The sequence below is a fragment of the Caretta caretta genome, chromosome 1 (genome assembly GCF_965140235.1).
Source record: "Caretta caretta isolate rCarCar2 chromosome 1, rCarCar1.hap1, whole genome shotgun sequence".
Lineage (NCBI taxonomy): Eukaryota > Metazoa > Chordata > Testudines > Cheloniidae > Caretta > Caretta caretta.
The window spans coordinates 275,031,730-275,047,374 of NC_134206.1; the positions used below are offsets into that span (position 1 = coordinate 275,031,730).

General features: G+C 40.8%; 1 protein-coding gene across 2 annotated transcripts in view; it reads left to right on the forward strand.

The window, feature by feature from the left end:
• The window catches only part of KITLG (KIT ligand), an 88,573-nt gene that overhangs the window by 55,811 nt on the left and 17,117 nt on the right, over positions 1-15,645 (forward strand). For both annotated transcript variants that reach the window (XM_075124297.1, XM_048835630.2), the window contains exons 4-6: positions 3,345-3,515; positions 6,527-6,689; positions 8,809-8,892. In XM_075124297.1, the coding sequence (XP_074980398.1) occupies positions 3,345-3,515; positions 6,527-6,689; positions 8,809-8,892 (418 nt within the window). The remainder of the gene's footprint in view (positions 1-3,344; positions 3,516-6,526; positions 6,690-8,808; positions 8,893-15,645) is intronic.

The window sequence follows — 15,645 nt, forward strand, 5'->3', positions numbered from 1 at the left end:
AAGAATGTGACTTTTGTAATCACCAAAACATCATATAATACTATGACCGCCTATAATAGGTAGTAATCTGATTGTTAGTCCAGTTTGCATCCTACATTGATTAGTTAAATATAGTTTAGATGTAATGGTGTTTTGTTTTGGCCCAACAAGTTTCCTTTCAGCAGTATTGCCTTTAGGAATTGGTGGCTATAATACATGCAAACTTTGGCTGTACAATGTATTTCATTAAGTACAGTGCTTTCATGGCCATGGCATCTGGCTGCATCACATCTAAAAACTAACATCCATATGTATTCACAATGAGCAGCAATACTAACTCACCAAGACACAAATAGGAAGAGACAATGCCTCAGTTTAGAGACTTTTGGCAAAGGGTTGGCTGAATAAATGCCCTTTGATTTGGGTTCTGACAGATTCCTGCAAGCAAAGAAACCCATAGCTGGAGCCTCTCCGGCAAATGTTCTGCCTTCAGTCCTGAAAAGTGCACATCTAGGGACTGAGGAAAGTGCCTTACTTTATCAGACACTTTGTATGGTGCATGAAGTGGGAAATGGTATCTATTGTAGCAGCTCCAAAGCTTTATAGATTAAAAGTAGAAAGGTAAATTGCATAGAAAGCAGATGGGAAACCAGTGCAGTGCATGTAACGTGTTCAAACTGACCAACTCCATTAAGCAGAAGGGTTCTTGCATTATGCACTAGCTGAGTAGCTCTCAGAGTAGATCCAAATAGAGTGCATTGCGGAAGTCTAACCTGGAGGTAAAAGGCAAGGTCTGAACCAATGAAAAGAAACTGCAATCTCTTAGCTAAATGCAGAAAGATAAAAGCTTCTACTGCTACTTCCTGGGAGCATAAGAGCAGTCAGGTAAAAAGTACCCAGAAATGTAAATCTCTTTGTCGGGGGCAGAAATAACTAGTACAGATAGAGCAGTGGTAAATTTCTCAGTTCCATTAACTATTTCTCTCTGTCAACTATTATCACATCTGTGCTTTTGAACACACTTCAGCCAGCTTATTCTCATCCCTATCTTTGATCTTTCCCTACTGAGAAAGCAAGGAAAGTGCACAGCTTGTCTCTGATGAGAAGGAAATTTAGAGCTGAATATCATCAGTCTGCTGACAGCATTAGAAGTCAGAGCCCTTCATGACTCTCCTAGAGATCTCACTTATTGAGCAAAAAGGGCAACAAATTAGAATCATGCTGGAAACACAGAATTTTTGTATTCTACATTACAAGATATTGTTTGTAGTGCTGCTCTAGTGGTAGCAGAGTCAGTGCAGGTGATGAGCTGTCTGGACCATTAGGGGTGTGTGGAAGGGCACAGTATCAGACCTGTCCCTACTACAGAATAAAGGTCAACAAGGCTTCTACTCTTTGCTCTTTCTAATGCCCTCCTGTTAGTGCTCCTATACAAATGGAGCGGAGAGGCAAGGCCAGGCATTGTCAATTGCACAATGCCCAAAATGTCACTGTTCGTTACACATTTCCCCATTCCCAGACCTGAAGGAAGAGCTCTGTGTAAGCTCAAAACTTCTCTCACCAACAGAAGCTGGTCCAATAAAAGATATTTCCTCACCCACCTTGTCTAATACCCTGGGGCCAACACAACAACATTACATACTGCTTGTTACATCATTGCATGGGGACTCATACCAGGAGGTATACTGCTTTATGGTTTCTTTTACACAAAAATGACAAAGTTAGTGAAGACTGTAAGGTAAAGCTAAACTGTAAATGTGAACCTGTTCACTAAACATAAAGATTGCTCAATAGTTTATTTAGTCTTAGAAGGTATGCATGTCTCTCCCCCATAAAAATGCAGAAAGGTGAACTTTGTCCATAAATGGTAATGAATAGGAGGTAAACTAGACTAGAAAAGCATTCAGCCCCAAGTGATGCTGATTGAACACAACATATAAGGAATACCAAATTTAACACTTAGTATTGTGATCAATCTCACAAGGTGAAGAAAACCCGGGCATGTCAGTATTTGGATGGAAGAACTCCACATATCATGCAAGGTACTGCAAGAAGTGTTAGAGACAGGCACTGTGCTACTGAAGGCATATCTTCCATATGAGATGCAAAACAAAATCTTGACCACTTGTCACTAAAGATGCCATGGCAACTTTCTCAAGAGCTGGGATAATAGCTTAGTGTACTAGACAAATTCCAGTGTTTTACTTACGGTACTGATATCTACATTATTCTTCACCTTTTAAAAAATCTTTCCTACAATGTGTAATAGAGCATTGTATGGTGAAGGCACAGCTTGTTGTGAAGAGATTTCTATATATAAAGTTGTCAGTATATAAACCTGGCCCCTTCTTATTGAAGAGATCTACTGCCTGTGTGTATTTAGGCATAATGACTTAGGTTTTCTCTCCTTTTTTTACTCATGTTAGTCCTGCTGAGCCAACATAGCTAAGTAAAAGTGTGCTGTATTTTATTACTTCCTGTACATCAACAGAATGATTTACTAGGTTCCAATTACAGAAGCAATAAGCTAAATCTGTGCAAATCCACTGACTTGTGGTTGCACAGGTATCACTTGGGGCATGATTTGAAGACCATGTCACTGCACAGGTGTAATTGAGGTCATAACTTGGCCTCTTGATTCTTTTTATTGGTAAGGGTACATGAGAAGGAAAAACCTCAGGTTGACTTTCATACCCAGGGTGAATTTGTAGGGCTGGCATTTAGTAAAAAAAAGACTGGAGGGGGAAGCAGTTTCTTGTAAACTATGCAGAGTTGCTCAGAAATTAAGAAAACAATCATGGAATCCCATAATGCCAAGTTTAGAAACTTATTTTTCAGAACAGAACCTTAACTCAAAGATCCTCCTGGATTTAAGGTGCTATAAAAGTGTAGGGTAGCAACAGTAGTGAAATGAAGATGAGGAGTATTTTGAAGATTGTCTGGAAAACAATTGTCCAAGAAATAGTCTTTAAAAAAAACAAAAGTAGGTATGATATGGAAGAGTCGGAATAAATGGCCAGTTTCGGCATGGAAAGAGGTAATACTGGAATAGCCCGCAGATCAGATGCTCAAACTGAAGTTTGACATTTATTCCCAAACTGGAAGAAGGGGTAACATTATGCCGACAACTTTGCAGAGAACATAATTAAGTCAGCCAAGATCAAGGAGGATTGTAAGATGCACCAAAAGGACTCAAGAGAACAGCAGGCAACATAATGTTAGTTGAATTTCAATTTAGACAAGTGCAAGATGATGCAAATTGGAAGGAACAATTTAATCTACTTTTACACTCTGTGTTACTTATGCAAAAATTGGTTAAGTGTGGTGTTTAATCTGCCTCTCTTCTTTTTTATCTTCCCTGACAGCCTAATCACTGTTGGTTACATTTGATGGTGCCTGAGTTTTCAAAGAGTCTGCATAATCTTCTGCAAAAATTTTCAGATATGTCTGATGTTTTAAGCAACTATTCAATCATCAATAATCTCACGAGGATAATCAATGATATTATGTCATGTCTAGATTCTGAGAAAAATAAGGTAATCTTCTCAAAGAGCATTTTCCCCTTTATACTGCACAATTATATCTGAATTTTTGTAGCAGAGTACATGACATGTACAAAAAAAGAAAACAACCCTACAACCAAGGCTACTTTAGGTTCTATATTCTTTGTTTCAATTCCTGTTCAATGCAACTACTACTTCCCCTTTAAAGATGTACTGAGTACAATGGAGAGATGTTAGCTATTGGCTACATCAAGTGAGAGAAAAGGTATAAGATAAGGCTAGGATTTTGTCACGGAGATCACAAAGTCATGGAATCTGTGACTTCCAGAGACCTCTGTGACATCAGCCCTGGGGCAGCAGAGCTGGAGCTGTCAGCGCAGTGGGATGCTCTGAGAGGAGTTCCAGGCCTCTGCGGGTCATGGGGTCCCCTCCAGGCTCCAAGCTGAGGCCCCTGCAGCTGCTCCGCTGCCGCTGCCATGGGCGGCGTGGGGACCTTAGAGCCCCAGCAGCGTTGTGTGTTGGATCCTACCCTATCCTTCTCCCTACCCATTTTGTTATGGATATTTTTAGTAAAATCACGTACAGATCACAGGCTTCTGTGAATTTTTGTTTATTGTCCATGACTTGTCTGTCCCTTTTTTGCTAAAAATATCCCTGACAAAATCTTAGCTTTAGGTATAATCACTTAAAAAGCCTCAGAGGGATTACAACGTATAGGATGACCAAATAAACAGATATATTCAATATGTTGTCAGTGCATAGTCCAAACATTTAACTCTCATTCTCAAGGTAAATCAAACTGGTCTATATCAAACAAGCATGAATCATTTTGCATCTAACTTACACTGGAATCCTGAGCATAATTACTAATTTCAATCTAAAAATATCTGAAAAAGACTGCGATAAACTAGTAAGATTATATTAATCAGTCAATTTCAGAAACCTTCATATTGAATTAATGGACCTTTAACCAAGGACAATTATACATGATAGTGGACCTCCCTGATTCCAGTAGTTGCTGGAAGTGCTCCAGGAATCTCACTCCAGGAGTCTGATTCTAGCCTTATTAGGAATGAGAGTAATAAGACTTATTTTTGTTAATAACTTTTATGTGTAAGCCCTGATATATCTAATTGTATTCTGAGTAACATTGCCCTGCTTTGAGTACTCTGTGTATGAGTAAATGGTTTTGTTAATAATTACTTAATTAAAAGTACTAAGTGTGAGATCCAGGCCCTGTTGAAGTCAAGGATTTCACCCTATAGTTACCTTCCATCAGTAGATCTTAAACCACTTACAAAGGTGGGCAAGTGCAATTATTTCTATTTTACAGAGAGAAACAGATGCACAGAGAGGTGAAATGACTTGCCCAGTATCATACAGCAAGTCTATGGCAAACCTCAGAGTAGAACCTGATCTCCTGACCTGCAGTCAGGTGCATTATTTAGTTGCTGTGATGATGATTGCATGTTAGGGTTTTAGTTACCTTTCCATTACAATCCTAATTTTGTCCTTTAGCACACACCCAAATGTATCTATCTCAGCAAATTCAATCTATGAATTTGCCATGGTCTGCTGGTACAAGATACTTTTTTTTTTTTTAATTAAATGTGATTTTACTTAATTTTTTTTGTCTTAAAAGAAAGGCTTTTAGATAAATGGAAATGAGGATAGTAATCTCTGTAATTTGAAGGAACTACTAGGTAATTTTGTTTCCTGGAAGAAAAATGAACCTAGATCTATCCTTGTAACAAAAAGAAAACAAACTGAAGAACTACCCACTAGGAAGTTTTCTTGGTGCATGATTTAAAGATACTCTTGTCCCTGCCACACTTATTAGGACCAAAAACTAGCCCCTGGCCAAACTTGAATTGCTGGGATAAGTAACAGCTGTTATTAAAGATAAGGGTAGGTTTAAAAAAATAGCATTAACATGGATCTCAGAGTCTTCAGTTAGTTTGGCACAACATATTATCCATCAGGCTTCACAATTATGGAGTCCCTCTCTTATTTTTAGATGCACTCCAGAGAGGCAGGCTGACACCAATAGTGGAACTTGGACCACAGTTACTTGTTTCAATATCCAAAACACTTATGCTGGTAACGCTGAATGTATTGTGTTCCTGTTTCACATTATAATGGTCAAGCAAAGCCTTATAAAATTCCACACACCCAGGAACAAACAACTTTTTTTAAAAAAAGAAAAGGAGTACTTGTGGCACCTTAGAGACTAACCAATTTATTTGAGCATGAGCTTTCGTGAGCTACAGCTCACTTCATCAGATGTATAACGTGGAAACTGCAGCAGACTTTATATACACACAGAGATCATGAAACAATACCTCCTCCCATGGGCTAGCACCAGCAGGAGAGTGAATTTGTGTGTGGGGGGGTGGAGGGTGAGAAAACCTGGATTTGTGCTGGAAATGGCCCACCTGCTGATCACTTTAGATAAGCTATTACCAGCAGGACAGTGGGGTGGGAGGAGGTATTGTTTCATATTCTCTGTGTGTATATAAAGTCTGCTGCAGTTTCCATGGTATACATCTGATGAAGTGAGCTGTAGCTCACGAAAGCTCATGCTCAAATAAATTGGTTAGTCTCTAAGGTGCCACAAGTCCTCCTTTTCTTTTTGCGAATACAGACTAACACGGCTGTTCCTCTGAAACTTTTTTTAAAATTAAGAATTAAAATCTCATGGGTGGTTGTTTTTTTCCCCCCATCATTAGGGTAAGATGGGTGAGGAGATTTCAAGCCTAGGCTGTACATTTTTGTGACAATTTTTCAAGAGTGGATTAACAGTGCTAACTTTGCAAAGTGAAATAAATTAATTCAAAAATCCTGGGATCAGAGCTTTTGGTATTTTTAAGGTTGAGATCTCCTGAAGTAAAGCAGAACTCTGCATCTTAAATGTTAACTTAATTTCTGTGTCACCTGTTGGTATTCCTTGGTAAAGTACCCATTGTCTATCTCTTAGGCCAGATTTACCAAAATGAGTATTTGTCTGGACTTTTAAAAAATAGAATTCTGTATTTTTTCCCTAGAATTTTAGAAAAGAAAATCTTCATCTTTATGAAGAAGGCAGGTTCATTCCTGAAGAATTCTTTAGGTACTTTAACAGCACCATTGAAGTCTACAAGGATTTTGCAGAAACATCAGATCATAGTGACTGTGTTCTGCCGTCAACAACAGAAACACCAGAGAACAGTAAGATCATAAAATTGTTCCCATTTTTGTTGAGCCAGATCCTCAACTGGTGTAAATTGGTGTAACTCCTTTGAAGTCAATAAAGTTATGTCAGTTCAGAGCGTCTGAGGATCTGATCAGTTAGCTTCATGTTTTTTACTATCTGTGACAGCGACTAATAATGCCAAGGCTGAAGTCCCACTGCTAGTACTATAGAACTAAGCCTGATAGCAAAACTGGCATCATTACAGACCATCGTTTATTAACACAGCCTGCAGTTATTTCAGTGCATGTGCTCAGACTGTTTTCACATCAACAAAAATATCCTGGGTTGTTCTTTTACAGTGTTCTTAGTGCTGCATTTTATCTTGCACTTGACTTTTTCTTAACTGTGACAGTTTGATCTTTTTGAAAATGTCTTTGTGGATACTGGGCCAATTCAGAGGCGATATGTAAGGTGGTATAGGTTAAGCATTGGTAAGCAGGTCTAAAGGAATTTAAGGTGGCATAGTTTATAGGCTGAGTGTCTGGAACGAAGTGTAAATAGCACCAGTTGAAAATCATCTCTGAATTTGGCCCATTCCCACTAAAGAGTATCATGGATTTATGATATAGAGTCTTAACAAGCTCAGGTTAGATTCCTGTGGTTTCATATACTTGTTCCCATTGCAGTCCTTAATGAATGGATGTTTTGAATTTCTTAAATTTTGTTGCCACAGTGAGGATTCTTAATTAATTGTTTTAATTAGGGCAACATATCCAGTTGCACAGTTACACCAATAAGAACTGGAAGTACTTTAGGCCTGGATACACACAGAGGCTGAAGTGTTGCAACACCTAACATTTTTAGACACCTAGAAAATCACAGGAACAACAATGCAATCTACAAAGCCCGAGTTTGCTACTAGGTTCCCTATACAATGAATGGGGAGAGACAGACACCTAAGAATAGGACCCTCAAAAGTCAGTAGGAAGGAGCTGCATACACTAACCAATGGGAGATGCTGACAAGCAGGGTGTGTCCTAAACCCTGCCCCTTTCATGGACTTAGGCACATATCTCTGCTAGTGATCCATAACTGGGAACCCCTCATCTGGAGTAGGTGGCTTTGGCGCCTAGGTTGTTTCTTGTGAGAATGAATTAGGCACCTGCCTCACTCCATGCAAAGTAGCCCGAGGTGTTGGTGCCCACACTGTAACTTTTAGTCATTAGAGTATTCATCTGGGATGTGAGAGACATGCAGGTTCAATTCCACCCTCAGGTAGAGGGGGAGAAAGGATTTGAAGAGGGCTCTTCCATGATTCTCAGTGATTACAGCACTTTCCTGAGAGGTGGAAGATATGGAAGTGGGTAGGGTTCCCATTGCCCCTGACCCCTGTTGCCTCCCCCAGCCCACTACCCAGCCCCTCACTGCACCCTTGACCCACTGCCTTGCCCCTTCCCCCCATTGCCTCAAGCTCTCTTCCACAGCCTTGCACCCCAGGGCTGCCCCACTCCTTGCCTCTTGACCACAATGCTCTGGGCAGTCTTCCTCCATAAAGCCAGCCTTGGATAGGACATTGCTGTTCAAAACCTCTCTCTCCCCCTGTATGTGAGGAGGTGAAATGGAACCTCGGTTTCCCACATCCCAAGTGAGTGTTCTAACCACTGGACTAAATATTATAAGGTCACAACCGCCACCTCCTCGTCCAGACAGATTTTGAATGGGACCCAATCCAGTAGTTGGCCTCTGAGCACACCTACTAGATCAGGCTCCTCAGGGGAGATAGGTTCACTCTGAGAATCAGGCAGGAGATAGCCATCCAGGTGCTTAATCAAGGCAGCAGTGTGCAAGCCCAGAAGCAGAAACTTAGTTACCTAGGGAACTCTTACTTCAAAAACTTAGGTGCCAGGTGTGTTTAGGTGCTACAGGGTAAGGCAGCAGCCAGGCAAGGGTTTAGTGAATCACAGTGACATCTAAAATGGGATTTAAGCACCTAAATCTGGTGTTTAGGTGCCTTAATACCTTTGTGGATCCAGCCCCTATAGCCATAATCTAATATCATATGTTAACTGATCAGAGTAGCCCTCTTGCCAAGTGCCTTACGTAAGGGGAACTGTATTTTAAGTTGCATAATACTGACACTCATTTTCTATTTAGATCCAAGAGTCAGTGTAACAAAACCATTTTTGTTACCTCCTGTTGCTGCCAGCTCCCTTAGGAATGATAGCAGTGACAATAACAGTAAGTACAAATTTATATATATATATATATATATATATATATATAATGGACTGATATGATATATGTATATGAACTGATATGTATATTTCCATTTAACACTTTTTTTATGAGCACTTAGAGGAAAGTAGCCTTAACCATGCAAAGCAATTGGATCATTATAATGTCTGATGGTACATCGTATTATCTGTAATTACACCAAAATGAAATGACCTGATTCAGTCAGACTCCAGGGATGCCATACAATTACAACTATGTGGTGACTTTCAAAAATGACAGAATGCAAATCTCTGCACTCTGATTTTTTTAGTGCCTTTAAGACTCACAAACCATGTGACCTCAACCAACATGCTTTCCCCAACATTTGATTTTAATGGACAGAAAATGAAACCGTTCGAAACTACTACTGAAGTTTTCTTAAATTGGCATCATGACACTAACACTGTTGCTTTACTATGTCAATTTTGATAATACTGAACTAGTGATTTGGATACAGCATATTCTAATAGGCCACGTTCAGATGGACTCTTTTTCCCGTCTTCCCAATCTTTGTACAACTCCCAGTTTAATGGGTGTATTTTTAAGGGGTGAAGTTACACCCCATTACCTAGGGAGGTGGTAGAATCTCCTTCCTTAGAGGTTTTTAAGGTCAGGCTTGACAAAGCCCTGGCTGGGATGATTTAACTGGGAATTGGTCCTGCTTCGAGCAGGGGGTTGGACTAGATGACCTTCTGGGGTCCCTTCCAACCCTGATATTCTATGATTCTACACATATTTAAATATAGATGTTCTGTAGTTTAACTTCGTTAAAATTACTGCAGACTTAGAGAGTGTTTTTTAGTCTTTACAGCAACTTAAACAAAATAAATTTTAGATCTAGTAAATCCTGAGCTGAGGGGATTAACACAAAACCAACAAACTCTTAGTATGTTATTTAAATCAAGCATTTGATTTCTTACCTCCGGAGAGTGAGGGGTCTGTCAGAGCCTGATGGAGACTGAGGTGTTGCTCTAATATTTGTTGCAGAAGTTAGAGCAGTACCTGGGTGGACATCCAGAGCCCTGATTTCAGTGTCCTGCCTGTAGGAGAGAAAGAGGTTTCCCATCTTCTGCCCTAATAAATATCTGTGGAAGGCATTGGGAACATCACTGAATCTGCCGACTGCTGCATTGGAATGAAAAGAAAAGTCATCAGGTATTTGCAGGAACTGCAGTGAGACTGGAAATGGGAAGGAGAGTTTACACTGGGGAACAAAAGTAACTCTCCATTAGTAACTTCTGGCTTGATACCAGGAACTACTACTTTCTTGCCAGCATCCCAGGTTGTAACAGTATTATTTCCCTAGCTCTTTTTCTGCACCAACAGCTGTGACATGCTGTATGTCTCTTTCCAGCTCTTTCCATATACTTCCCATGTAACTGGGGTGACTAAATATGTGGTATGGTGGGATGAATGGTGCTGCTCCTGCTGAGGAACGCACAGGGAGAGAGAAGCCTGTGGCAGCCTGCCTTGCTGATGAGCAAGAAAGCAACTCCTGCCCACGAGACAGGAGAAGTTACTAAGAGAAAGGCACTTCCCCCCCACTCCCTAGGGGCCCTTACGCAAACTGACTCTTGGCTGCCTACATTTCTGCTCCCTGCTTGGCTTGTGGCTCTGCACACCAGCCCCTAGTTTCCAGAAAGAAAAGGAGTACTTGTGGCACCTTAGAGACTAACAAATTTATTTGAGCATAAGCTTTCGTGAGCTACAGCTCGCTTCATCGGATTCAACCGATGAAGTGAGCTGTAGCTCACGAAAGCTTATGCTCAGATAAATTTGTTAGTCTCTAAGGTGCCACAAATACTCCTTTTCTTTTTGCGAATACAGATGAACACGGCTGCTACTCTGAAACCTAGTTTCCAGAAGATTCTCACCCTCACCCACCATTGCCACTTTCAGATATTAGGCTCTCCCTGCCCTGTTGCTGTCTCTTTAGGAGGTGTGTTTGGGGGAGATTTAGGGTAGGTCTGCACTTCAAGTGTAATTCCCAGCTCGAGGAGACATGTCTGCACTAGTTCTCATTGAGCTAACTGACTAAAAATAGAAGTGTAGCTGCTGCAGCACAAGTGATGGAAGGAACTCCCTGCCCTGAGTACAGTTCCATCCCAGACACCAGACACACAATCAGATGGCTAGCTCCTCCTGCCACTCATGTCTATGCTCTATTTTTAGCTGCTAGTGCATTCTGTGATAGCGTAGAATCATAGAATATCAGGGTTGGAAGGGACCTCAGGAGGTCATCTAGTCCAACCCCCTGCTCAAAGCAGGGCCAATCCCCATTTTTTTCCCCAGATCCCTAAATGGCCCCCCTTAAGGATTGAACTCACAACCCTGGATTTAGCATGCAAATGCTCAAACCACTGAGCTATTCCTCCCCCAGGTATGCATGTCTCCTCAGCCTGGGAATCAAAACCCTAGCTCCAACTGTAGACAAACCCATTGTGTAGAGCCTTCATTCCCTAGATCTGCAGTTAAGTAGGATTGGGACAAAATCCTACCCCTGACTTCCAGCAGCCAGACCACCTCTCTTTGGAAGAGAGGAATGTCACTCCAGGACAGGATAATTAATTTCCCCCACAAAACTCAATATGAGAGGCATCTCTGAAAATGAATTTAGCACCCCATTTGGGGAGGTTACTAAAACTAAAGTTTTACACCTTTTAAAGTACTGTGATCAAAATATTCACACCCACAACTTAATCTAAAGGTTCATTGTATTCAAACTTTGTACAGTGAAACACCCATAAAGGAGAGGTTGTCAAAAAACTGCAAACCGTTTCCATTAAAATTATTTAGTTGGGGGAAAAAATGGCCAAAATTTTGATCATCTCCATCTGTGGTAATTTTTTAAATTAAATATTGAAAGTAATTATTTTTGGATTCATGTTTATAGAACCTCTGTTTACAATTATATCCTCCCAGATGAATGTCTGACAAATGATGAATACTGCATTGTTAATGAATCTGTTCACAGGAAAAGATGACTTTGTAACTGCTTTGAATTCCAAAGAGCATATAGTGAAAATCTGAAATGTATTATAAAAGCTCTGTTGAAAAAGGATGATTGTAATATAGAATTCTGCATATATTATAAGGAAGTGATATTAAACTTTTTACAGTTTGAATGGATGTTTATTTCAACAGTCATGCCTGAGGATCTCTGGACATTTTAATAAAATGAAATAAAATTGCAAAAATAGAGCAGCATGTCCTGAGTAGTTCCCATAACAAGAAAACAGGGAAAAACAGCTTGTCAGTCTGTTTAATCTCACCTCCTTTCCCCTTTCTGACAAAATCCTACCCAAACCAACTGAATAGTAAACTGGAAGCCACTGGAAGGACTGATTCCATTCTCATTTTGCCTTGATGGCAGTAGTGCAGTACCAATCATATGATATTGAATACGGAGCTGTCACATGTTCCAAACCAATTTTTTCCCCTACTAACATGATTGCTCTACTGAAAACAACTGACAGCTTCTTCTGTCTGGTGCTTCACCTTTCCATTTTTATACAGTAACTCCACACTTAACGTTGTAGTTATGTTCCTGAAAAATGCAACTTTAAGTGAAACGATGTTAAACAAATCCAATTTTCCCATAAGATTTAATGGGAATGCGGGGAATTAGGTTCCAAGAAACTTTTGCGGGGGGCAGACAAAAGGCATTATGTACTGTACTGTGGTTGGGAAGTGCCCATGGCTTACCCCACACAGGCACAGCCAGCTGCAGGCAAGAATGCTAGGAAGCACCTTCGCAGGAGCAGTGGCAGCTTACCCGGAGAAGAACAGACGCCAACTTTGCCAGGGGATGGTCCAGGCCCGCCTCTTCCTGTACCCACTCCACTCCAGGCCCACCTCTTCCCACTCCACCTCCTCTCCGGAGCACACCGCATCCATGCTCCTTCCCCCTCCGCCCCCAGAAAGTCCTAAGCACCGCCAAACAAACAAACTAACTGTTTGGCGGTGCTTAGGACTTTCTGGGGGCGGAGGGGGAGGAGCAGAGATGCGGTACTTCCCTGCTCTTCCCCCTCCCTCCCAGCGCTTCCATGCCACCAAAGAGCTGTTTGGCGGCGCTTAGGATTTTCTGGGAGGGTGGGGGAGAAGTGGAGATGCAGTGCTTTCTCGCTCCTCCCCCTCCCTCCCAGAAAGTCCTAAGCACTACTGAACAGCTGTTTGGTGGTGGGGGAAGCAGTGGGAGGGAGGGGGAGGAGGCGGAGAAGAGGAACTTGTGCAAAGCTCCCTTGTAAAGTCTTGCCTGCTCTTCCACAAAATCTGATATGCAGTGGACAGAGCAGGCAGCCAAACGATGTTATAAGGGAGCATTACAAAACTTTAAATGAGCATGTTCACTAATTGAGCAGTGATGTAACTTTGAAACAACGTTAAGCAGGAGGATGTTAAGTGAGGAGTTACTGTACCCTATCCTATTTTTAAATTCTAAGTAATGATTTTGGTCACATTCTTGCGGTTTGTTCTGCATAGGTGGACTGCTGTGCTATGCAGAGTCCCCGTGAAGTCCAATAAGGGTCTTCAACACAGAAAAAGTTGCAGGGTTGGTGCCTTGAGTCCTAATGATGCCTGTTCTTTCAACAGATTAAACCAAGATGAATTGTCAAAGTTAGTCTTGTTATCCAGGTTGGGTAGCCTCCTGTTCCCCTGTTTAAAATTCAAAAAGTCTGACTTTTACTTATTTTTCACTTCTAGCTCAGTAGTGCTGTTTGTACTTTCATGGAAAGTTCAGTGCTGCATTCTGCCATTTTGCCTGCTGTTTCTTTGCAAGAGTTTGACTCATTTCTTCAGTACTGTGCAGCTCAAAGAATATCCAGGCATGCCCTGTGTGTATCCATAACAATCCCTAAGTTTTTCCAGGTAGAATTTGGATCTTTTTAATTAAGAAAATATTATTTAACAAATATCTTCAAAAGGCATTAACCTGCTTTGTTTCCAGTTCATGAAATTCATATTGCATTCCATTTCTTTGACCCCTTCTTTTTAATTACAAAAGATTTACCAAACAGGTGGGAAATATTGAAGTTGAAGTGATAAAATAGTGTGATAATTACTTTGGAGATGAGTAGATATCTAGGGCAAATCCCTTTGAGACAGATATGGCAACAAAACGTGATGTCTGGCCTGAATTGTAATTTCTTGCTGAACCTACATACATGGTGTAAGATGTATTTACCAGTTCAGATAGCTTTGTCAACAGAGATTGTAAGCTACCAGAGGCCAATAACTACAGTGCCTGGATCTTGTGTGATCAGTGATGCATCTGACTTTTTTTTTTTTTTAAGTTCAGAGGAACAAACAGCTTATTTCATGGCAATTAGCCAAGTATTTTGAAAAACCAATTATTGTTCATGATGCTACAGAGGCCCCCTGCAGAGGTTGCAAGCTGTCAGGTTCCAGAAATAGCTTGTAACTCTTCCTGAGTGTCCACGAAATTTACAACATATACTATTTTCAGTTTGCTGACCATTGCACTCTGCCATACAGCAGCTCCCAGATGTACTCACTAATAAAAGGTAAACCTGGCTCCTCAGAGGAGGAGCCTGCTCCCAGATTCTCTTTAATGAGTGAGGGAAAGCTCCCTTCCTCTCCGGCTTGGCGAGAATGATCAGCTGACTGCCCCTAGAAACACTAAAAACATGGAGAAAGGCAGATCATTAGACATTTCCACACCACAAAATATCAGTAGACTGTGGGAGTCTGAGCCTGTTAGGAATTTTTAAATGGAGGGTGGGTGTTGCCCAAAACCTGCTGAAACTCAAGTGTTGTTTGGGTGACTTACCATATTTGGGTTTGAAATTTCTATTGTAAGGAAGTAAAATGAGGCAGAACATTTTTTCAAAGTGAAGTTGGACAAGATTTACTATGATGTCAATTCCCCTCTCTCATTCTGTGGTGCCCTCTTCTCCCACGGTGAGCTTTGTCAGCTTCCCACACAAATGCTTCTGCTTTCCTCCATAGCATCCCCTATCAACTGAACACTCTTCCTGAGTGCATCTGTAAGGCCACTAACTTCTTTGGCATAGATTCCCTCTTAAAATCTCTCTGTGCTGTGATTCCAACAGAAAACGAACCGACTGAGAAGCTTGAGGAGCCCTATGAGAACAGTGTAAATATAATCTATTTTGAATATAAACATCTGAACCTAATTGCATATATTGTACCAATTCCCCATATCTTCTCTCCAGGAGGGGCAGGGATCATGTGGTAGGGTTTTACATTTTGTTTTTGGAAGTACCTACCCCTCTGCAGACGTTACTAGAAATAAAGCCACCACCTTCTATAAACTCAAAAGGATCTTAAACAAATTTACAAAAGAGTTAAAATTTTTCATGACCTGACATGTATTTAGAAGACAGTGTCCCATATGCCCTGCCTCCCCAGGTACAAACCTAATTGAGTATTCCTTTCAAGTTTGTGTCAATGCTAAATGAAGGCAAAACTGAATGTTGAGGCCTTCTTATCAGAAATGAGACTTTCCAATCAGTAGTGTCTAATTTTAAGTCAAGCTAGTTTATGGTCCAAAGACTCATTGAAATATGTACATTAACAAATGTGAAAATGTAGCAATTAACTAGATATCTGTGTATCTAGCTGAATACTTTGAATAACTTTTGTTAAAAGTGTTTTACGTAAAAGTCTACACACTTGCCCTTGCGTGCTGAGACTGGCATTGTAGAGTAGGTGAAGAATTTGTGGTAGGTTATA